The 25,082-nt window shown below is 42.8% G+C and overlaps 1 protein-coding gene across 1 annotated transcript; it reads right to left on the reverse strand.

The window, feature by feature from the left end:
- Positions 1 to 14,922: 14,922 nt before the first annotated feature.
- On the reverse strand, positions 14,923 to 15,765 carry LOC142802981 (uncharacterized). Its single transcript, XM_075888072.1, has 2 exons — positions 15,467 to 15,765; positions 14,923 to 15,037 (listed from the first exon to the last, which is right to left on the reverse strand). Exons 1-2 carry the CDS (start codon positions 15,763 to 15,765, stop codon positions 14,923 to 14,925), a joined length of 414 nt encoding a protein of 137 aa, XP_075744187.1.
- Between the last annotated feature and the right edge of the window lie 9,317 nt (positions 15,766 to 25,082).

Below are 25,082 nucleotides of genomic sequence, written 5' to 3' on the forward strand. Positions count from 1 at the left end.
GGCTGCGGTGTTGTTCGTGCAACGTGGCTGAACGTTGAAGCTTGCTCTCGGGGTGTGGCCAAGAATTAAGTAGGTGTGTTTGGTTAATTGATCTATCATTGTTCCTTATACTGCAATAGTTGTTTGATAAATGTTTTTGTGCAGTTCAGACAAGACAAGATGCCTTTATTTTTGCCAGGGCCAGGTACTTTTCTTTGGTCAGATTCTACAGATCCGAAGGAGGTGCCAGTGGATATTTTCTTGCGCAACGGAATATCATCAGTTCCAGTGGCTCTAGTCCCGACTAATGACGGAATCATTCGGATGAAAAAACCGAAAAGCATTCAGGCGCAATTAAGGTCAGTGACGGCCCATTTCCAGTCCATAACGGAGGTCCGCCAGTTCGGCAGAGGAGGCATACTGTGCTTTTCGCCAGACCAGTCCTGTGTCCTAGATCTACTGAAGTGCTCAATGTTGGCATCCCAGCCGGTGAGCGCGTTCATACCTTCACATTTAGCATGTACCCGTGGTCTAGTGCGTGGCGTCGATGCCAACATGCCATCCTTCGAAGTACTAGAGCTGTTTTCGCCAGCAGGTGCTATTTCAGCTTATCGGTGTGGCTGGGTGGTGGATAAGAACAAAATACCAACTGAGTCTATAATTGTGACCTTTGCGGGATCAGTCCGACCATCAGAAATTAAGGCTTGGCCTTTGATTTACAGAGTAGAGCCGCTCTCTGCTCGTCCGCTCCAATGCAAAAAGTGTTGGCGTTATGGTCACACAATGAAAGGTTGTAGGTCAGCGATCAGGTGTAAGGTATGCGAGGAAGGTCACAATTCTAGTGACTGTCAGAGTGATAAAGAAAACTGTTGCCTATGTAACGAAGCTCATGCGGCCGCTAGCTCTAGTTGTTCGGCAAAAGTACGTGAACTGCAAATTCTAGAGTAAGTAGAACGAAGACGGTGTTCGCGTAAGGAAGCAGCACTTGAAATACAAGCACGAACACAAGGCTACGCTGGTGTAACAGCTCGTAATATGCCAACAATGGAAGCTCTCTCTGTCCCTATTGCGGAAGCGATTGAGAAGGCAGTGGAGAAGGCAACGCAGTGCTTCGCTGGGAATCTTTGTGAGTCCTTGGCCCAGATTCTATCACACCAGATGGCTAAAATGTTGGGTACAGCGGAAAGCAACCTCAGTGCACGACGTAACATTAGTGACTCCTCGGAGTTTGCAAAGGAGTATGACTCTGATACGCCACAGCAGGCTACGGAAGCTCTTCACATTCGTGGCTCCCCTGAAATTTCAAAGGAGTATGGCTCCGATACGCCACAGCAACCTACGGTAGCTACAGATTCAGTAGAGGAAGGTAGCGTATCTCAATGCGAGCTTACCAGGAAAGTGGAGGACTCAGACGAATTGGAGATGGATCCCCGATCGCTAATGCGCTCGAGATCCCCTTTATACAAAAAAGGCATCGCATCTGTCAATTCAAAAACCAAAAAGTACCAGAAGAACACCCTGTCTAAAACTGATTTTCTTCAAGAAAATATTCTAAAACAGGCCATTGCTGAGGCTATTTTAGAGCAACAATAGGGTCACTTAAAATCCTTCATTGTAATTGCCGATCGATTCACTCTGCAACAACTGATCTTATATTTTTGGCATCAAAATTTTCTCCAGATATTATTGCACTACAAGAAACTTAGCTTTAAATGCATCAGTCTTTTCAAATAAATAGATTCATATCTTTCCGTCTAGACCGTCCATCGAAAGGTGGAGGTTTGGCATTTTTCATTAATCATAGAATACGTCTCAAAGCGAAAATTGCGTATAAGCTCATGTCACCTGACAGTGAAATTCTCGCCTTAGAAATAACCTTACCAGGCTGCATGGCTTTTTTGGTGGTGAATGCATACTTTCCTAAAGGTGTAATAGGTACCCGATGTTTAGACGCTGCAGTGACTTCTAGTTATCAAAATAAAATTCTAATCGGCGATTTCCATTCTCATCATACGTGCTGGGGTTTCCGAACTGATCGATGCTGTAAGAGATTGTGGGAGTGGACAGCGGATAATAACTTGTGTTGTCTGAATTCAAGAACACCCACTTACATTAGTGATAGGTCTCGTTCAGCCTTAGATTTAAGCTTTATGAGTTCATCACTCATTAGTTTGTCGTGGAGTGCGTGCGATTGTGCAACTAACAGCGATCATTTGCCTATGTGTTTCGAGATTGCTTGCCAGGTTATAATGTCAGACTCTCAGACTTGAGTGTTTATTAATTACACCAAATTTAGCAAAGATTTAAAATATGCTTTAGCAACTCATTCTAAAGAGCAAGAAGATATAAAGCCATGAGAATAAGTGCACTGATCAAAAGAACACATAAAAAGGCAGAATTTGTTGTGGAATCCGCAAAGAGCACAACCCACAGTCCGTGGTGGAACTCGGACTGTGCCCGGAATTTCGGACGAAGAAAGGTAGCTTGGAAAAAAACTTTCGTATAACCAGTGCCCCATAACTGGTCTGATTACAAGTATCACGCTGCAAGTTTTAAACGCACAGTCTCTTTAGCTAAGGAGCAATATGATAGAAAACATTATGATCACCTTTCAAAAGCTTGTAACAAAAAGGCGCTGTTCAGGTTCATGAGATCACGTAAAATGATGCCATCTCCAACTAATATAGGGTTTGAACTTATGTCCTTGGAAGAAACAAGGAAATCTTTAGAAACCATGGCTAAAGGCCCGGAGTGTAGATTTACATAAACTAAGCCTTACGATCCACGAAAACCAGCGTTAACGATTGAAGTTACTGAAGCTACAGAGGAAGAGTTAGCACAAGTGATACAAGGTTTGCCCTCGTCAGCTCCTGGTCCGGATGGAATCACAACTGCTATGATAAAAATGTTATTCAAATTATCAACATGTGACCTACTCAACACTGTAAATTATTCGTTAAAGTATGCCTGGATTCTGTATGAGTGGAAATTAGCTGAAATAGTGCTGATAAAAAAGACAAGGATTCGGATATGTCATAGAAAACATTCGACCCATTCCCCTTACACCTAATATGGTGAAGCTCATCGAAAGAGTGTTCAATAAAAAAATTCTAATATGAATGGAGGAAAATTTGATATTAAATCCAAATCAAATTGGCTTCAGAACAGATTGTTCAATCTGGTGTGCACACGCAGATTTAGAAAGCCGCATTCAGCTTGCTCGCAAAAAAAGACAACATGCGGCACTAGTGACATTGGATATAGCTAAGGCATACGATAGTGTAGAACATTCAGTTTTATTATACATATTAGAGAGCCACGATCTCCCATAATATATACTTGCGTGGGTGAGAGAATGTTCGAGAGGAAGAAACTTCTATTGTTTTAAGGATGGTTGCGCATCGTCAAAGTGCAAACAAACACGCGGTGTCCCCCAAGGCATTGTATTATCGCCAGTGCTATTTAACATCTTAATGAGCACTATACCGCATTGCCAGGACGTGAAGGTGTTTGTATATGCTGATGATATTGCATTTTTCACGGCACATAGTGACATATATTCTTTATATCAAAAGCTACAGAGCTATGTCAATATGCTGGAGAGATGGCTAGATGCAGTCTGCATGACCTTAAATGTAAATGAGAGTGCAGTATTGATATTCCCGTTATCCGATCCCATCTCACTTCAATATGCTATAAACAAGAGCCCATTCCGCAGGTGGAATCTCTTAAATATTTGGGAGAATTTATAATGCCACCCTAAACCTATTATTTAATTATTATTACTCCCTACATAGAAAGCATGGCATCTAAAGCACAACGCGCCTTAGGAATTCTTCGTAGACTGAGCAGCCGCCGATATGGTCTACGCAGAAGCACAATGGTGATGATCTATAAATTGTATATGCGACCAATCCTAGAATTCGGGTGCGTATTGTTCTCAGGTGGCCCTGCTTATAAAATAAAGCCTCTGCTTATGCTGGAATGAGAAGCCTTAAGATTGTGTCTAGGACTTCCGAGGTTTGTAACAATGTTTTGTATCAGGAAGCACGATTACCTACATTGCCTTGCCGTTTTCGCATCCTAACGATTCAGACGTTTCTGAAATTTTATAGCTATGCGCCAAGACGATCAGAATATGATTTTATAAATGACCCAGACAGCTTTTTTTTGCCCATTGGCCACGCTTTCGAACACCTCAAATTGCTTTTGTCCAGAAACAAACTAGATAGGTTAAATGTAAAAATTCGAGATGTGATTGTGGCGCAGGTTATAAATCAAATTCTTAAGATAAAATTCGATGAGATTTTTCCTGTAAGCCCAAATTACAATCCTATAGGGTCTTAAATAGCCGACTGCAGGATCATCTTGCACACGCAGAAAAGCATAATAATATAGCCACAGATGCTTCAGTAATGGATGAAAAGACAGGTGTAGGTATATACTCCCATTCGCTTGACTGGTCTTTTTCATTAGGATTACCGGATTTCACCCCAGTTTTTGAAGCTGAGCTGTTGGCAATAGTTCTAGCGCTGCGAAAACTACCTTTGAATGCCGCTAACCCGATCATATTCACGGATTCCCTGTCAGTATGTACATCGATTACGGCGTCAACAAAATCGATGGCCTTAAAGACGCTCCTTATGCTAGTTCCTCCTCAGCTGCTGCTACTGAAATTAGTATAGGTACCCGGTCATTGCCACTTAGAAGTAAATGAAATCGCCAACTCTCTAGCACGAGCAGCATTGGAAGAGCCAGTACTATCAGTCCTTCCCGAAGTGGCCACTATAACTGCGACAAGATACAGAAAGCTTGCGCTCAGTGCAGACGCTATGGAAGCATTATTGTCAACACCAGAATTTAATCACTTGAGATTTCCATGGAAAATTCATTCGTGTCCTACAAGACAGTTCGAAACCATAATAACGAGATTTCGATGTCGTGTCCCCCCGTTAAATTTCTATTCATATAGGGCTGGTCTGGCGATATCACCACTATGCAACTTTTGTTCGGAATTGGAAACAATAGAGCACCATTTTTTATCATGTCGCCGATACAAATTGCTCAGGAAAACATTCTGAGTCCACCCATTCGCTAGCCTGGACTGAATTTCACTATAGAAAACATACTTTCCTTCGGTGCTTACGACCTGGGCTTCAGCCACGAGAACGTCTTCTATGCAGTTTGCAAGCACCTTGATGAAAGTAAAACCATTAGGCTTTTAATTGCGTGATTATTCTTCGTGCAAAAAATTCCAATAAACATAAGAACATTGTTTAACCATGCTGATTCTTATTCAAGGTAATGAATAATTGTCTTATCTGAACGAGTGACAAACAACTATTGCACTCCTTTCATTCTGCCTAGGGTGTCTTTTCTTTTTTTCTTTTTTCTGGTGGGTGGCTTCGATATTGAAAAAAAAAGTCTTACTTAATTAAGTCATCGATTCTTGGCCGATCCCCCTGAGTGGGTAAAAGCTATGGCTTTGGACTCATCATCATCATAATCATCTGCTCCCAGCCCGCCAGCGTGTCAGCCACTGCCATCGCATGTAAACATCGTAAATATCCACAAATATACGTTTCCTTGTAAGATTATGAATATGGTCTATTGTGGAGTAGCCTGTACGAAATCTTGCTTGGTCTTTTGGCTGGTTGAACTCTAATAGCGTCTAAATTCTAATATCTTTTATTTTTGAAAATATCTTGTAGAGAATGAAGAGTAAGCTGAATGACTTGTGGTTTTGCAAGTCCTTGACGTCTTCTTTCTCATGAATTAAGATGATATTGGCGTTCTTCCAAGATTCTGGTACCCTTACCGTCAAGAGACACTTTGTATAGAATGTGGCTAATTTTCTAACACAATATTTCCGCCATCTTTCACGAGGTTCATTGTTACTTTATCCTCTCTTGCGGCTTTGGCTCTTTGCATTCCTTCTAGGGCTTCCCTTACTTCTTCTCTCGTTACTGGTAGGATGTCGAACTCTCATGGACTATTATAGTTTCTCCCAATACCATCCTGGTTCTTTTGGCTTCTGTACAGCTCTTTGTAAAACTCCTCCGCCTTCTAGACTACTTTATCCATATTAGTTTTGACATTGTCTTCCTTGTTTCTCAACACATACATTCGATTTTTGCCTATGCACAATTCTGCGTTTGCAGCTTTTAGTCTTCTGCCGCTTTTTAGAGCCTGCTCCATTCTTTTTATGTTATACATCCTCATGTTGACTACTTTGCGCCTATTGATTAACTTCGAATACTCCACTAGCTCTATTTTGTCGGTTGCGCTTGAGGCTTTCATTGTTCGTCGTTACTTAATAAAGTTTTTTTCGTCTCCTGAGATAGTTTGTCAGTTTGCAACTGAACCTCCAAAACTTCAATTGCACACTCTTTCATGACACTAGCAATATTATCGTTCATTGTGTCAACGCTAACATCGGTTATCTCATTTAGTGCCTCGAATCAATTCTGAAGCAAAACTCTGAATTCCTGTATTTTTCCTCTCACCACCAGTTGATTATTTGGCTTCTTGCGTATCAGTTTCTGCCTTTGCTTTTTTAAAAATCTAAGTGTATAGAATCTATTACCATTCTATGGTCACTGCATCTAATCTTGCCAACTACTTCTGTATACATCTTGTATAATGTCTAACTACTTCTGTATACGTCTTGTATAATGTCTAAGTGTGCACACAGAATGCAGTCAATTTCATTTTTAGTTTCGCCATTAGGAGTTCGCCACGTCCTCTTACAGTTAGCCCGTTTTTTGAGGAAGGTATTCATAATCTGTAAATTATTGCGTTCTTCGAATTCTTTTAATAACTACCCTCTGGCATTTCTAGAGCAGATGTCATATTCCCCCACTGCATGGTCTGCGGCCTGTTTCTTGCCTACTTTAGCATTACAGTCGCTCATACTGTCTCTTTGCTTTATTATTGGCTGACTATACGTCTTCGTAAAAGTGTTTGACCAAAAGATCATCATGGCTCGATGTAGGCGCGTAGGCGTGTACCACATTCATCTTGTATCTTTTGTTAAAATAATTATGATATGCTCCACCCTCTCACTGATGCTATAGTATTCTTCTATGCCAGCAATATTCTTGTGTATGAGAAACCCCACTCCTAGATCTTTTCTGTCAACTAATACATGGTAGCATCGGACGTGTTCATTCTTCAGCACTGTGTAGGTCTCACGTGTCCTCCCAAGTCCGCTGAGCCCTATTACATCCCATTTAACACACTTTATTTCCTATAGTAGCACACCTAGACTAGCCTCACTAGATAGCATTTTAGTGTTGAAAGTAGCCATGTTCTGATTCCAGCAATTAACCTTTGGCCCTCAGTCTTCAGCAGCTGCGAAGCAACTGTCCAAGGTGGTGGTCAGACCTGTCACACGGCGGAGGGTGCTAACGATTCCTGGGTATGGACAGGCCGCCATTGGAATCTGCACATGGCACAAGTATGCAAGCAAAACTAAAAAAAAATCGGGCATGCCTTGAACTTCCCCAACCCCCCTCTATGTCCCTGATGACGTCAGCAACCTGCGGCCCACGGGTCGGTGCAATGCGGTCCAACGCATGACGTCTGAACTTTACCCCGTCAGGTCGTCACCTTTTAGCTTGAGGCCAACATTGCACCTCTGATAATAATGTGTATATTGATTTTATTTTTTGTTATTTGCATCATTGTGACTTTTGTGCTGAACATAAACATGCTGTCTATATTTCTATTCCAGTTTATTCACAATTTTCTTCAATTATCTCAATTTGTTTTCCTTAAAGAGGTTCCGCTGCATAACATCAGGCCCATTTCAATGACATTTCCAACAGGCAGGCGGTAATGCAATGATCCCACCTTCAAGTACATTCAAATCGCATCAACAATATTTTACTGACATGCCAAAATAATCAAACGAAGCTGGGAGCTATATATGGCTTGACAGAACACTTGCGGCAGAATGTTGTTCCTGCACACCATAATAAATTTCAGGCCATAGCCTTCTACACATTGTATTATGCTACAAAACTGAACACTAAAAAAACCGCACTCATCTCCCATGGAGGAACTCGAGTAAATGCGTCGCAGAGTGGTGGAGCTATCGTGTAGATGCTGCGTAACTGGGCATGGTTTGGGAATGAATACTGTTATTTTGTCTTATTGTTAACATTTTTGAACAATGAAAAAGCGTGGCCTTCAAAATGTGGTGGTATGCTGATGTTGGCTTGTGCCCCACTACTCGCTGGAGGTACTGTTGGTTCCATCGCATGTACTTATGGTACATGTACTCGAGTTATGCAAAGCGTCAAGTCGATCAAAAGCCAAGTGAAGACGCCTTTGACTGAATTCTGATCGCGCGATCGAGTGCTTAAATGTGCCAGACATCGAGCGGTCGATACAGCTCATGTCGGACAAGTACGATGAGATGTTGACAAGGCTTGCCGCACAAGAAAAAGATACGAAAGAAATACGGAAAAGACTTGAACGCCTTGAACAGGACACCTGCGCTAGTGATGATGCTTCAAAAAAACTTGAGGCCGATTTAAATGAGCTCGAGTGGAGAAGCCGCAAGTTTAACTTGGAAATACATGGTGTAAGCGTCTCTGAAGGTGAAAATTTGCTTGCAAAGGTAAATTCTGTTGCCAGCATGATTGACGTTTGTGCACTGGACGCAGCAGACGTCGCTGCCATTCACCGCCTCCCATGCAAATTTGGCAAAACACCAGGTATAATCGTTCGGTATGTCAGACAATCTGTTAGAGACGAATGGCTGCATAACCGGTCAAAACTGAGAGAAAAGAAATCAAGCCTGTTCATCCAAGAGAACTTGACCAGCCAAAGTCGGCAACTGCTTCGAGAGGCTAAGGAATGGGCGAGGGAAAATCGGTACAAATACGCATGGCACAAGAACGGGAAAATCCTGCTGCGCAAATCTGACGGCGATTCCGTGTTAGTAGTGCGTCACAGGACCGACTTTTCCGTCTAAGCCTGCTAGTTGCTGACTGTATCTAGATTATTTCATTCCTCAAAATGGCTAGTCAAAGTCCCTTTCTTCCACACGAGCTAGACGCTTTTGTGACAAGTCATCACGCACATTCCTTGAAGTGCCTTCATCTAAACGTTCGTTCACTCTATAACAAGGAAGAAGATATAAATGACTTCATCAATGGTTTTCATTTTCTGTTTTATGCAGTAATGCTTAGTGAAACTTGGTGCAGGGATGATCGTGATTTGTTCAAATTTCCGTCTTATCAATCGTATTGTGTAAACAGAACTAATCGCCGAGGCGGTGGCGTTATGCTGTTGCTAAGAGAGCACGTAAACTGCGAGCTGCTTTCCAACTTTTGTATCTGTTGTGATGATTTTGAAATAATAACAGCTCGTGTGAATGACTGTATGTTTTCCGTTTGCTATAGACCACCAAGTGGAAATCTTCCTAGTTTCTTTTGTTTCTATGAACAGCTGTTATCATTTGTTTCAGAAACTGGCGATTATTTGGTGTCTGCTGGTGATTTTAATATCGACCTGTTGACCATTTCTGCACCACAAAAGGCCATGTTAACCATGCTGACTTCTAACGGATGCGAAAACTTAATCTATGTACCGACAAGGGTAACTACTGAAAGCGAAACACTGTTAGATTTATTTATTACTAATATCGATTCTACAAAAGCCAACAGTGGTGTAATAACGTGGGACCTTAGTGACCACCTCCCAATATTTGCTCTACTAAGAAAGCAAAATTTCGCGATAAATGAAAAGCATCAGTACATTTCTTTTCAAAATATTACACAAACAGGTTTGGATAATTTTAGAGCTGAATTGCTACTTAGCGATATTCCGCAAATTCTGAAAATAGACGACGTTGACATTGCATACAGTAAACTTATTGATGAAATTTCTCGTGTGTATAAGCGTCACTTCCCACAAAAAAAGTTTAAATTGGGTAAAAAAATAAGAAAACCATGGATAACCCCTGAATTGTTACAAAAAATTAAGTGTAAAAATGCGCTTTATCACAAGTTCATTAAAAGTAAGGAACCAAGCATATTGAAAGAATACAAGTCGCTTAGAAACAAACTAAACAAAGAACTAAGGTCACACAGGAAATGCTATTTTCAAGCTGAGTTTGATAGCTGCTCGAAAAAACCCGATATGTTATGGAAAAAGCTTAATACTGTCTTAAATCGCCGTAAATCGTCTCCACGTGTAGAAAAGCTATTTCTTGGTGGCCACGAAGTATGGGGCGATGATTTGGCGAATACATTTAATGATTATTTTGTGAGCAATTCTAATTCTTGTGCATCTGCTGATATTACAAAATTTATGCCTGATAGCAATCCATCTTCCTTTTTCCTTCGCCCATTTACAGAGTCTGAAGTACTGTCAGTTTTTCTTTCGCTTAAAAATAGCTCAAGTTGTGACGTTGAGGGCATGCAGGTTCGTCCAATCAAGTATGTGCTTGATTTAATTTGTCCATATCTTACCTACATCTTTAATCTGTCTTTGGCGAGCGCTATCTTTCCCAGGAGGATGCAGATCGCAAGAGTTTCTGTGCTTTTTAAGAAAGGTGACATAAACGATATCAAAAATTATAGACCTATTTCGATATTACCAGTATTATCCAAAGGGCTGGAGAAACTTATACACGTGCAAATGTCTAATTTTTTCGATAAGCACAATCTTATATCTACAGCCCAATTTGGATTTAGAAAACACCTTTCTACTGAGTTAGCCTTGCTACAACAAAAAGAATTCATTTTAACACAATTTGAAAGCAAGAATCTTGTGCTCGGCCTTTACATTGATTTCAGTAAAGCATTTGATTGTATCCATCATTCCATACTACTTAAAAAACTTGAAACCTATGGTATTCGCGGGCACTGCTTAAACCTCGTGAAGTCGTATCTAGATCATCGCCATCAGTACGTCCAGATTGAGCATTACCGTTCAGACTTAAAACACATCAGCAGAGGCGTTCCTCAAGGTAGTATTCTCGGCCCATTTCTTTTTATAGTTTACATCAATGACCTAGTAAATATCTACAGTGATGCGAAATACGTTATGTACGCTGACGACGCTAGCCTATTTTTTTCGTCACCTGAACTTGGTAGCCTTCAGAATAACACCAACACTGCTCTAAGGGCGCTCCAAGAATGGTCAGCAGCAAACGTTTTGCAAATTAATACTAAAAAGACAAAAGCTGTGATTTTCAGACCAAAATCTAAGCAGATAACCTGCGATCACATCACCCTTCTTTACACAAATGAAGCAATAGAAATAGTGAGTAGTGTGAAAATACTGGGAGTTACCTTCACACAAAATATGCTTTGGGATTTACACATCGAATCAGTTTTAGGCAAGCTATCTCGTGTGGTTGGTATGATGGCGCGTCACAGATTGATATTACCTTTTAAAATAAAGCTTCTTGTTTACAATGCACTCTTTTTTTCTTCCTTGTATTATTGTTTTTTGGTATGGGGTACGACGACATATACAAATCTTGAAAGACTTCATGTACTGCAGAAAAAATTTCTACGGGCGCTTTTCAATGTACCCTACAATTCCCATACTTCAGATTTATTCTTGAAGGGAAATGTCATCCGCGTGTTTACCCTATACAATTACAAGTTAAGTATAGCGTTCAAACGAGAGATAAAAGAAAACCTAAAGTTTTTCCACGAGTTATCTCATCTTGCCAAAAACACCCATTCATACGGCACTCGTTACATAGAACAGTGGAAGGTGGTCACTGCGCGGACAAGCTATTCTATGCAGAAGCTATCATACACGCTGCCAACCCTTTTAAATTCATTTCATAAATTACACATTGAATTGAAAATAACTTCTGCACGAACACTGCGCGAGCATTTCATCAATTCATGCTAACATAGTAAATAGTGTAAAATATTGCTTTTTTTCATTCTTCCTTATTGATGTGTTTTTTTAGACATATCTGTATTCTGAGTATGTGTTTCTTGTGATTTTTTTTTCTCTTTATGTGAATGTTTGCCATCGCTGCCTGCACTGTAGGGGTGGCTGCGGGCCTCTGTCAAGTTGCTTGTGCTTTCAAGCAACTTTTACCCGCAGTCTCCTCCATCGCTGATGGAAATAAAAATTATTATTATTATTATTAAATATAGGCACCGTTCAGTCCAGTTTGCCAGTTTGACTGCAGCGCCGAATACATAGTCTAGCGGATAAAAAAGCAACCTTAAGGTGGCCTCGGTGAAAATGGAATGCAATGCTTGCGTCTCGCGGCACCCTGCATCTGTCGGCGGATATAGGCCGGGATACATGGGGGACGTGAGCACGCCTCTATTTTCTGCGTGTCCCTAATGGCGAATGTCAAAAACTTTGAGACGGCGCAGTGTGAAAAAAATGGCAGCATATCCACGGAGTGAATGATGGGGAGTGGGGCGAAGCATTCGTTCGTCCATTCGTTCTTGCTTCCGTCCGTCCCTGCGTACGTCTGTGTAACCGTCCATGCGTCTATCCACCCGTCCGTGCGTGCGTCTGTTCGTGCGTCCATCCCTGCGTTCGTCCATGCATCCGCCCCTGCGTCCATTCATGCGTCCATCCATGCATCTGTCTGTGTGTCCGTTCGTCCATCTATTCAGCACTCCAAGTACCACCATCTCGCATTTTTTCATCATATATTCTCCATATAGAAGCACCGCCATCCAGCGGACCTTTCAAGGACTAAGCGGGAGGTGGCACATGCACACTTTCTTACGGCTTGCGCTTCGGGTTTACTTCCCACCTTTAACCACCTTGAGTTCATGGTATATACTAGTTCACTGTATTCATGGCTATGCGGCCCAACACTCGCTAAACCTTTCGAAAACCAAGGAGGTTGCACCCAGCGAGTATAACGTAGCAACCGTTTCTTGTCAGATTGTGCTCAATGTACATGCCAATAGCTGCTAATGGGGATCGCAGCGTGCGCGTTACCTAAAGGCCGAATGCTCCTGTCTCTCATTCCCCCTTAACAGCCATTAACATGTGCATTGAGCACTATCTTTTATTGTTCAACAACGCACAGAAGAAATCTCTCACCGGAACCACCTTAGAGGTCAAAATCGTAAGGACCGCTATTTCGGGTATATGCCACTGGTGGTTACGTACTACGAGGGACGCACAAGCCACGCCATATAAGGAGCTTCACCCCTAAAACGCAGCTCTCTTTGGTCAGTGTGCGGTGCCCATACGGGGTGGCCAGTCAATGGCTGTGCAGCGCGAGCAGTCCGTTTTTTACTAGCAGATGCTGCCGGCGTAAGCTAAAAAGCATTCATGTGCGCGCGTCTCCGTGTTGTAGGGTGGTGTCAGAATTTGACCAACCACTTGCCGCCACCCATTAAAACACAATGTTACCAGTCCCAGTTGACATGGCAACAAGTGCCGTGTTGGTTCTTGTGGCCACGCGTTGCTGCTCCGCCACACTGCATCATGATGCATGTTGGAGCGGGTGTGCAAACTGCGGTATGAGCTGCGTTTGCCTACACCGTTGACCAAGCTTCCGCTACGGCACCATCCTCGCGCTAAGCGCACCTACAAGAACTTTGGAGTGTAAATGCCAGAGTGCTGCGCGCCGCAATGCGAATTCACCTAGGGGCTGTCCCGCTTCCGACTTGCTCTAGCCAACGGAAACGCTGCATTACACAAGTGAAGTGAGATTCCTTCGAGCCGACTACTTCTCCTCGCGTTTGTGAGGAGAGTGATAAAACAAAGACCCGTGATACCAGAGCTGAACCCGTCTATACTGAACAAAGGGTTAGCTCCGAATCCCACTTCGTTGTTCTCTTCCTCTCCTCCCAGTACTTAGGACCATGACAACTCCCCACTAGTCTATTTTTAACATCCTCTGAGGGGGACAAAATGAAGCGTCCGTCAGTAATCTTGCGGCTTCTATTACACATAGTTTTCGCACCGACCGGTTCACCACGTGGCCTGTAGCCAAACGTATGGAGCATGCTTTAGCTACACCGTCTCGTCTGGGATGCTGCGACGTCACTCTCCCCAGTTTTCAGAACGTCGGAGAAATGTTGTCTTCGTGCACTATCACAACGTCGCCCATGCGAAGCAGTGAGGAACCTTGTTCCGGGCGGCAATGCGCTGATCGCAGCTGCAGTAAGTAGGCACTTTTCCGTCTTTGCCAAAACTGCATGCTAATCCGCTTCCAGTACGGCACTGGTCATTGTAGCTCAGCGTAACATGATGTCTCTACTGTGACACCCGGCTCAGGCTTGGCGATGGCTCGCTTTCCGAGCAAAAGTGCACTGGAGTTAAAGGCTGGAATTTATTGGGGTTATCCTCCTGGTAGGTCAGAGGTCTGCTACTAATGACGGCTTTAACTTCGCATTACGTTGTCGTGAGGCCTTCTCCATCAAGGCTGCTACGCCCTAAGATCAGCTTCAAAGCGTGTCTCGTAGTTCGGATGAGACGCTCCTACCATCCACCACACCAAGGAGCTCGTTCCACAATAGTTTTCTACTGTTGCGCGCAGTGGTGGCGTACTCTTGCAACGCAGGGATGATTGATTTAAACCTCGGTGCACAAGAACAAAACGTTGGCGTTGCAAGAGTACACCACGGCTGGAACACCTCGCCGCACAACAAACTGACGAAAAGCGAGAATCGTGGTCGCTGGTGTGATGTCGGAGGTAAGTTCGAAGTAAACAGCCCGTGTCACGGTACATGAATATATTAGTATGTATGATTTATTCGAGTTGTAAGTCGTGCGAACGCAAAGTGGCCCACAATAGTCGATGCCAACAACCGAAAATTCTTGAGCCTTAGTTATTCTTTTTGGTGGCAATGCTGCTATTGGAGCATACGCTGCCTTCAGTCGTCGTTTGCGGCACGTTAAGCACCGAGAAAGCACATTTTTTACGGTCTTCTTTCCCTTCAACCTCCAGAATCTTGCCCGGAGTTCAATCAGGGTGAGTTAGATGCCACCATGAAGAGTGCGGGCATGAGCAGCTTGCACAATCAGCGTGGTCAACTTGAGTTCTGCGGGCAACAGAATGGGATGCCGGATGTCAGGGCTGGCGTTCTCGAGCCTGCCACCAACACGGAGGAGCCAATTTGTATCCAGGGAAAACGCCAGGCGAAGGGCCGATGACGCTGACAGCACCTTTTTCTGTTTCTCGAGAAATCGTATTTCGGCTCCGAAATACTAGTCTTGCACGAGTCGAAGCCAATAACTCTCAGCCTCTTCAAGTTCCCAAGTCGTGAGCGTTCCACTGCGGGGAGGGCTCCTTCTTGAAGCGTTGTGGACGAATTGCTGCACGAAAGCAGTAACGCGCAAAAGCCTATTCAGCTAGCTGAAATCTTCTGCATGCACAATTGAAGTCCTCGATGAAACAATGAATGGACAGATCATCGTGGCTGTCTCAAAGAGAGGCTCAATGTCTCTGTCGTTCGGAAGGTCAACCAGCTTAAAACTAGAAATAAGTCCTGGTGTCGAGAGCCAAGGGGGACCGTCCCACCATTTATCCGACTCCAAGAACACCTTTGCGGAGACGCCGTGGGTGAGTAGATCGGCAGGATTCTCGCTGCTGCTGCAATGCGCCCAGCTGTCGGGCTTGGTGATCTTGCATATCTCGGCCACACGAATGCTGATGAAAAGATCTCGATTCCTTGTTTTACCTCGGATACAGTGAAGGGCGACGAAGAAGTCGGTCCAAATGTGACCGGATGCCAGCTGGAGAGATGGCTCGGACCATACGTACTCAGCTAGCCGTGCTCCAATAACGCAGGCCATCAGCTCCAGTCGACGTAGGGACATTGCCTTGAGGGGAGCGACATGACTTCAGTTTATGAGCAATCGTGTGACGCATGCCCTGTTGGCAAAAGCGCCCGAACGTGGATGCACGCTCCACAAGCCTTGGGACTGGCATCGGTAAATATGTGCGGTTAAAATGCCAGCTCTACGCTGCTGTTGTGCTGAAACACGTAGTGAGGTATCTGTGCCTGGACATCTGGCAACTCGGCGCACCACGCGTTCCATGCAGCTTGTACCTCATCTGACAGCATGTCATTCCAGGAGTGCTTCTGCTTCCACAAGTCTTGGAAAATCAGCTTACTTTTCACGGTGAATCGGGAAAGATAACCAAGCGAATCATAAACTCTGGCCGCTGTTCGAAGGATCGTGCCCTTGGTGGCCGGACTCTTTGCGGCAAAGGAGGCTGCGGTCGCAAACTGTCAACGCGATCGTATCGCCTTTACATTTCCACGGCACGCCCAAAACCTTCATGAGATGGTGATCTCCTGCTTCCATCTCCATAGCCACGTTATCTTGCAGAAACAGCTACTTTAGCAGGTCGGATTGCTGCCCAGTTCCGTAACTCCGTGCATGCTTCAGTGAAAATAGCACGTGTCTTGTACACAGTGAAGACTTTGCCTTGACTGTGTACCTTCTCCAGGAGGACCACTGTCACGGGAAATTTTTCCCAACACGAATAAAAATGATGGAGTAGCGTGGCGGCAAGCAGAAAAGGACTTGATGCTGCTCCGTAAGGAACCCAAGTAATCTGCCATGTGACAGTGGGTGGGCTAAATCTTCCTTGGTTGGCAGTTGCTGAACCCATAGAAAACGTAATAAATCGTGGTCTTCTGGTCGAATGAGCTCACATTTGCTAATAGGCTTTCTTTATATCTGCCGCAAGAATCACCGGGTAGCAATAAAAGGACAACAATAGTTGCACAATGTTAACACCAAGCTTCACCTCTTTCGACAAAACTTCAATCAGGCACGGTTGTCCGACGACATGAGACGACGCGTCAAAGACAACCCGGAGCTTGGTGGTCACTGCACTTCAGCGGATCACAGCATGATGTGGTATATAATAAATATTAGGGCCTGGAATCTGCTCTTCGTCAACTATTTCTGCATAATTATCCTTGAAATAAGTAGGGGTGGCTTCATCATACTGCTTCAGCACTGGCCAGTTCCCGCGGGTTTCACGGCACCAAATGATAAAACAAGGACCCGTGATCGTAGAGCTGGACCCTTCTTTACTGAACAAAGGGAAGGAAGGAAGGAAAGAAGGAAGGAAGGAGAGATGGAGGGAGAGAGGGAGGGAGGGTCTGAAAACTGTGGCCACATGCACGCGGAGGGATTGGTTAAGAACCGGGTAGTTCTGAAGAAACGCTGGTAATTTGCTGGCTCACGTTTTTTAAACTATTAAAAAAGGCAAAAATTAAATGAGAAATAGACAATTTGACATAACGAATATAGCAAATGAAGCAGATGGTTTCACCTACAACAATAAACAATTGAATAAATAAAGCAATTCGAAAAAATCTAGTTTAGGAGTAATTATAGGTTCTACAGTCTGAATCTTTATGAAGCTTTAATAAACTCCTTCAAGGCATCGGAAACTTTCCCGTCAGAGAACCCTAGGGACAAAGCACCCAAAGAAACATTTGGAGTGGTCAAATCCAATTCTACGAGACGAAAGACGGGATCTTATGGGATTTCGCTCAATGCAGCGTATATTTTACAATATATCAGATAATGTTCTAATGTTTCAGGAACTCCACAAAACCAACAATTAGGCGAAGCAGTCAGACCAGCTCTCTGGAAATAAAAATTGAGGCTTATAGTAACACACCTCTGCCTTGTGATTTCGATTTCAGCTGCACGCGTGTCGCATATTATACTGTTCCAACGATGATTTAGGTGTTGAAATTCTTGTGTGTTTATTTTGGGTGGCAAAGAAAATGCTTCTAACATCACTTTCCTCCTAAATCTAGCCCCTATAACAAATTTAGATGCTGGAAATATGTGGATAACCGGGTCATTTAATGACGACTTAGCTAATGCGCCCACCATTTCATTGAGGAAAATTTTCTTATGGGCTGATAACCAAACCAATTTAACCATCTGTATACACGATGGAACTAGTGATTTGAAAGTACTCAGCACGTGGGAGTTCTCATTTGTAGTAAGAGAAGAACATACCGACAGCGCATCAGTTAAAATTATGGCCGAACTAGTTGATGCAGTTTATTTACAGATACTGCAATCACCATTTGGTGATTTTAGCAGGGTGGTACATGAAGTTAGTCTTGAACAAATGGCAAGTATAATGACATATAATATATACAGGTTATACAATGTGTATAGGGCAAATACAAACTTCAACTGGCAATAACATACAATAAAAAATAGGAGACTACAATTATGCAAGCATGTACACTGGTATGTAATGCGATTTAACAATTCAACTGGTTAGTGCACTTTCTAATTCCGAGGAAAACAATGCCAATGAGGGTGCTGAAACAATTGCATTAGTTTGTTCCACTCGACTATGGTGCGAGGAAAAAATGAATACTTAAAGCAATTATTGCGTGTGGGAAAGGGGGTTATGGTGAGGTCATGTCTCTGCCTGGTAGAGTAGCCAGAAGAAAAAGAAAAAATATCGGCTATGTCTACTTGATATTGGCCGTTAATTAGTTGGTACAGAAACTTAAGCCTTGAGTTACGGTATCTTAATGATAAATGTGAAAGTTGAGCTCTGCTTAATAGGTCAGTAACAGAAGTCCTCGAAAAATTATTGTAGACAAAACGAACTGCTCTATTTTGCACTTTTTCTAATTTGTTAATGTTAGTCTAAGTAAAAGGATCCCATATAATAGCGGCGTAATCTAATATTGGTAAAACAATTGATTTGTACGCTAAAAGGCGGACAGAAGGAGTGGATAGTTTGAGAGCACGACATAGAAAAAAACAGTTTGTAAGTTGCATTGGCCGTTACATGTGTAATGTGTTTGTTCCAGCAGAGATCATTCGATATGTAAAGCCCCAAGTACTTATAATTAGTGACTTCAGTCAAAAAGGTGTTGTTAGCATTGTATCTGAAATGCAAAGGTTTTTTCATGTGTGTAATTCGCATAAAAACAGTTTTATCAAAGTTAATGACCATCTGCCATTCCTCGCACCAGGAGGCTACTTTTTGAAATGCCTGATTTAACAGAAGTTGGTCGGATGTGCTATGAACCTCAAAGTACAAAACACAGTCATCTGCGTAAAGTTTCACTTTAACAGGAATTTGTTCTACAATATCATTAATGAACAAAAGAAACAGTAGAGGCCCTAGAACTGAGCCCTGGGGAACGCCAGAACCAACCATTACATATTTTGAGTTGCAGTCGCGAAAAGAAACAAGTTGTTGTCGTTTAGTTAGGTAGAAAGAGAGCCAGCTCATTAAGTTTTTGTTTTTAAGTATTTTTTCTAATTTAAAAAGTAATTTTTTGTGGGAAACCTTATCGAAGGCTTTGGCGAAGTCCATAAAAATAGCATCTAATTGTTTGCCGTGGTTAATACTTTTCGCAAAGTCATGTACGGTTTCAACTAGCTGAGTGCAGGTTGAAAAACCTTTTCTAAATCCGTGCTGATGTCTAGTTAAGAAATTGTGTTTGCTGAGAAACTCTACGATATGATTGTGTATTATATGTTCTAATATTTTGCAACATGTTGAAGTTAATGAAATTGGTCTATAGTTACCGACCTGGTTTTTGTTTCCCTTTTTGTGTAATGGTTTAATTCGGGCAGTTATCCAATCATGCGGTAGTTCACCATCGAGTAATGATTTACAGAACAGCACGTACAAATACTTTGATGTCCATTCTGCATACCTTTTTAAAAAGTCATTGGGTATGCAATCAGGGCCAGGTGATTTTTTCGTGTCTAGTTTCAGTAACATGTTTAAGATACCCCTTTCCGAGATAACAACATCAGACATGGGAGGTAAGGAGACATCAAAAGTTGGCAAGGTACCATTGTCTTCAGTGTAAACAGATCTGAAGTGTTCATTAAAAAGGTTCGCAATTGATTCATGATCACTTATCTCTCTGCCATCGTCATCAAATATTTCGCATTCATTTGACTTAGGAGAAATTATTCTCCAAAACTTCTCTGGCGATGAAGTAATGAAGCTAGGTAAGGACTCACCAAAGTAATGCTTTTTATCTGAAATAACCTTAAGTTTAATTTGAGATGTCAATTCTGCAATTCTTTCTTGACAACTGAAATCAGCACAACAAGTTTTACTTTCCTTTTTTAATTGCTTTACCTTCCTTCTCAATTTCAATGTCTCCCTAGTTATCCACGGGTTCTTGGTTCTGGGCTTTTTACACGTGGTTAAGACATAACGCTCAATGCTTTTGCTTACAATGCCCGTAAACTTAATCCAAAGATCATTTACACTATCATCACTATCGGCAAAATCATCAAAATGAAAAGAAAGGATATCGAGTATCGACTCATCATCGGCTTTACGAAAGTTATAAAAAGTAGTCACCTTGGGTTTTTCACAGACAGAAAGATTTGACACGGTTAGCACTACAGCAAGGTGATCGGAAATACCGGGGACAATGTCACAAACGCAATCATGTGTTATATTTCCAGAAACAAAGACAAGGTCTAGAATTGATTTCGAGCTGCCTTGAATCCTTGTGTAACTTTCAACTACCTGTGATAAATCATGTTGAAAAGCAATGTCTATCATGGTATCTGCGGAAGCATCGCAGTGACTAATGTATGTCATTGTTGGCCAATCAACACCTGGCAGATTAAAGTCACCTGCCAAGATTATTCGGTCACCCGGCTTTACATAATTTTCCATGTATTTTTTTTAGCTCATCGATAATATTGACTGAAGAACCAGAGGATCTGTATAAAGCACCCAATACATATCTAGTGTTACCATGATTGACCTTACAAAAGATACATTCGGCATTAGGCACATCTGGCATTTTAATTAATTTTAACCCCTTTTTAAACAGAATACATACACCTCCTTCTTTCGAGCTGCAATCCTTTCTATATGCACTGAAACCCGGTGGAAACACTTCGCTGTCATAGATCGAATCTGTTAACCATGTTTCAGTTAGGAAAGCTATGTCAGGATTCTGTGAGAGCAGAACCCCTTCTAACTCAACAGCCTTATTTACAACACTTCGGCAATTAATATTCAGAATTTTAAGCGAGGTGTCATGTGGGATGCTTTTATTATTTTAGTTATTTTTTAGTTATTTTAGTATTATTTTAGTTATTTTAGTGCTTTTAGTTATTTTGCGGAGAGGCAAAATTATATTTAAAAATTCTGCTACAAAAATGGCTACAACATCTGGAACGCGTAGAGAAAATGACCAATCTATAATGGGGGAGAACATCCTTATTCCACATTTTTTTTATTTTGTGAAGAATCTGTCGCATAGACTGTCCTTATTGGTGAATGAACCATATAATCACACACAATAAAATTTAAAGTGCGGTCTGAGATTGGTTCCGCTTGTTTGTGGGAAAATTTCACCAAGCTGTATTTTGACAGAGCTGTTGCTATCACTTATCGAAAATACGGCACTTATTTGGACATTTAAGTTGTCAAGAAAGCTCTGTATATGAAGAACTTGAGGCGTAAGAAATCTTGGCCAATATCCTCCAAAGAACAACTCAGGCTGGAAGATTGAAACTGTTTCGGAATGCCTTGCTGGGGATTCATACAGCTTTAAAAAACATTGTATTGCCACAATTTAAAACGTGAATCAAGTGATGGGAGTCTAGCTTCCATATAAAAGACTTTAATTGTTACAAATTTAGGCAGACCTAAACAAAGGCGCAAGGCTTGGTTCTAAATAATTACAAGCGGGCGAAGCTAATAAGCAGGAGTGCCAGCGTATAATATGCATCGAAATTCCAGGAGCGGCCGAACGTACATGCAGTATATTGTACTACACAAACTATTAGTATAAGTGGTACAATACAAACTATTATTATTACTATACCCTGGTACTATACAAACTATTTATTTATGGCGAAGCTGTGTTCGTAAACTCAAAACTAAATGGTCAGCCAGATTGTCCTTTGCTCGCTGTCTCCAACTTCATCGGTCACTTCCTCTTCACCTCGTGTCTCGTGCTGGTCCCGTGGCGGAGGATGGTGCTGGCTTGCAGGATGGCGTTCTGCAGGATGGATGGCTTGCAGGATGGCGTTCTATGGCGCGACTTTCTTGCTACTTGTGTGGCGGCTTTTAAAACGCAAATTGTCGCACGCGTCTTCTGCGAATGTTGAACTGTGGCAATATTGATAAAAGCGTTTGCCTTCGCATGCCAAATTCCCTATGACTAATCTTGCGTAACAAACCGACCACACGCCCCGCCGCGGTGGTCTAGTGGCTAAGGTACTCGGCTGCTGACCCGCAGGTCGCGGGTTCGATTCCCGGCGGCGGCGGCTGCATTTCCGATGGAGGCGGAAATGTTGTAGGCCCGTGTGCTCAGATTTGGGCGCACGTTAAAGAACCCCAGGTGGTCGAAATTTCCGGAGCCCTCCACTACGGCGTCTCTCATAATCACGTGGTGGTTTTGGGACGTCAAACCCCACAAATCAAAATCATCATCAAACCAACCACACGAACACCCTTTACTGATAAGTATTCGATGTGTTCCTTCCAAAACATGGAGCGATCATATAGCACATCCAGTATTTGCTCAACCTGCAGAATACACTCTAGATGATAATGAAGTGAAATATGAATGGGGTCTTTCAAAGGGAATGGCAGTGCGGAGCATTTTCGCACTTTCGAACGCAGGTGTTCAAGACACCCTTCTAGAGCTGATAAGTATGACTGTAGCACCTGATATAGATTGTGAATATTGTCGACCGCAGCAAAAAATGCCATATTATCCGCATAAGCATATGTGTGTGCATCCTTATGTTGTTGTATAGAACTCATTAGTGTAATAAATGAAACAGGAGAAAGAAGTGACCCTTGCGGAACGCCTCGTGTTTGCGCATAGGCTGACCTGAAAATGTATGATGCGTACTATGCTTGGCACTACGCCGAAAGGTCACAATGTTTCTTTCGCGTATTAGACGTAATTCACATCAGACAGCGTCCGTCCTTTCGACAACACTTTCTTGCGAAAGTATCCAACCGCGCACCGCACATCGCTGACACGGAATGGAGAATAATCACTGGCATCGCTGCTCGCCCGCTGCGTGGCAGTTTTCTGCGAAGTGTCTAATTCTTCGCTGTTCTTGCTCGTTCCAAAGTATACCTACAACACGACGCACATCGGGCATGCCGCGGGTAGTGCCCAACGGCGTTCACCGTGCGTTTCAGCGTGCGCGACGGGAACGAGGACACGTTAAAACATACCCGTAATACACCTCGCGGTGGCTCTATCCTGCTAGCTGGTTCTCAGTCAACTCGCCAGGGCGGCGCGTCGTGTAAACTTTAGGCGGGCATTGGGGAAGCGTAGGTGCGCCACTTTGGCAGCGCTGGCTTCCCATTAGCGTTCCCTCTATAACAGGGTGGTGACGTCGCTCAACCAAGCTCAAGATTTTATTATTTTTATTATTATTGGCATCATTATACCGTTTAGTCTTTAACTTGTCTAGCTGAATGAAGTGTTCTTTTTTATATGCTGTAAAATGAGCAAAGTGAACGTTCTCTACTTCATGGCGTTTCTCACCGTCTCGGTTAGCTTGCGCGGGGCTTCTTGTGTGAAAACTCCATACCTTCACATTGCTTTTCTTTACAATGCTGTACTGACTCCCATCCGCTCGTACTATAGTGGACTAGCTTGTACCCTCAAACTGGCACTACTTTCGCAACTCTGCTCTTCTAGGCTGTCACTCTCGCCTATGCTTACTTACGATGTTATTTCCTTCTCTCTGGGTGCTTGCCCCCTCTCGCATTTTGAGAGTGCTGGAACCGACATGGCTGTTGACTCAAACGATTCGACTGTAACAGCTCCGCAGTAAAATCTTCCTGGCATTTGGCCCGAACATTACCGATGTTTGTCGTCAGAAAAAGCAAACGTTTGAAGACTACGCTGATAAGCTTGCGCTTGAATTAGAATGAGGGGGTCTAAACGAAGCTATTCTTTCGCATAAACGTTGGAAAGGCTACATTTTCACTGGTATCGTTGTTTGTGCATTTTTTCAGGATTCGAGAGCCAATTTGCTAAGCTGGATATCCCCTAGGCCAACCTGGTATCACTCTCTGACTACAGTTCTGTCATGTTCTGTGGGTCTACTACGCTCGCCATTAATAGTGAGTCACCAACCATGCTCAAGCAGGATGGTGGTAAGCTTGAGGAAGTTCACACAAAAGAGTATCTGAGCAACATGGGAAATTCACGTATCGACGCACTATACAGGAATACTCAGTAACAACAGACTTCCTGATTTTTAAATAGAAATACAGCGTGAATATAAATAAACTTTTACAATGGTCCTCATCAGTCATGCATATTTCGTCTGAGAGCAACAGTTTGGCCGCATACAGATCGAAAAATATTCAATGGCAGACGAGAGCCAATGCACCAACGCTTACTTCTAAAAATTTCGGCAGATTCACGCAAGTGGGAATCTATTTCATACGAAGCATATACCTGTGTCACATTTATTGTTATTTTTGCTTGCTTTTAGCGAAGCGCTACCACGTCGATCGACATTACTGTAAGTTTAGTTGTGCCCATATCGCGGGCTTGCCAGGCATGTCGAGAACACTGACGTGCGAAGGGTAGCTCATGGTCCAGCGGAACGTTGCCACCCACTTTAAAGCACAGGGACAAGGTATATTGCAACAAATGGTGGGGCCACACGCGCACTTTCGATCGCGATCAGCGCCACTGCGAATCTGGTTTGGTGATCGCTATCAGATCTGGTCGTTGCTGGACAGTCCAAACTAATGTCTATGACCCTTGCCGCAAACGTCCGGCGAAAAAGTTGGGGGACCCTTAACCTTTTGAGACGCTATGTACACAGTCGTGTAAACCGCTAGTTGCTCTTATTCATATCAAACAGAGGCTAAGACAGAGCAAGAGATATTGTACATTAGATAATTGAACCTCCTGTATAATACATTTCTCTTCTTCAGTGTTAATTTTTCAGTGTACTGATGCATGTAATTACTTTTCTGTAGGCACTACCGCGTTTCACAAGTCGTTCGGCGTGCCACTTTCTGCAAGCAGTGTGAAAAACAGAAATTTTCCTTGCTCACAATAGACATCCCCTTGCTCACAACTTCCCCAGCTAGGTCTCACTACACCTGCGAATCGTCGTCATGTTGAATGCCTAAAATTTCTGCA

This window comes from Rhipicephalus microplus, chromosome 3, assembly GCF_043290135.1.
Source record: "Rhipicephalus microplus isolate Deutch F79 chromosome 3, USDA_Rmic, whole genome shotgun sequence".
In the NCBI taxonomy this organism is placed as follows: Eukaryota; Metazoa; Arthropoda; class Arachnida; order Ixodida; family Ixodidae; genus Rhipicephalus; species Rhipicephalus microplus.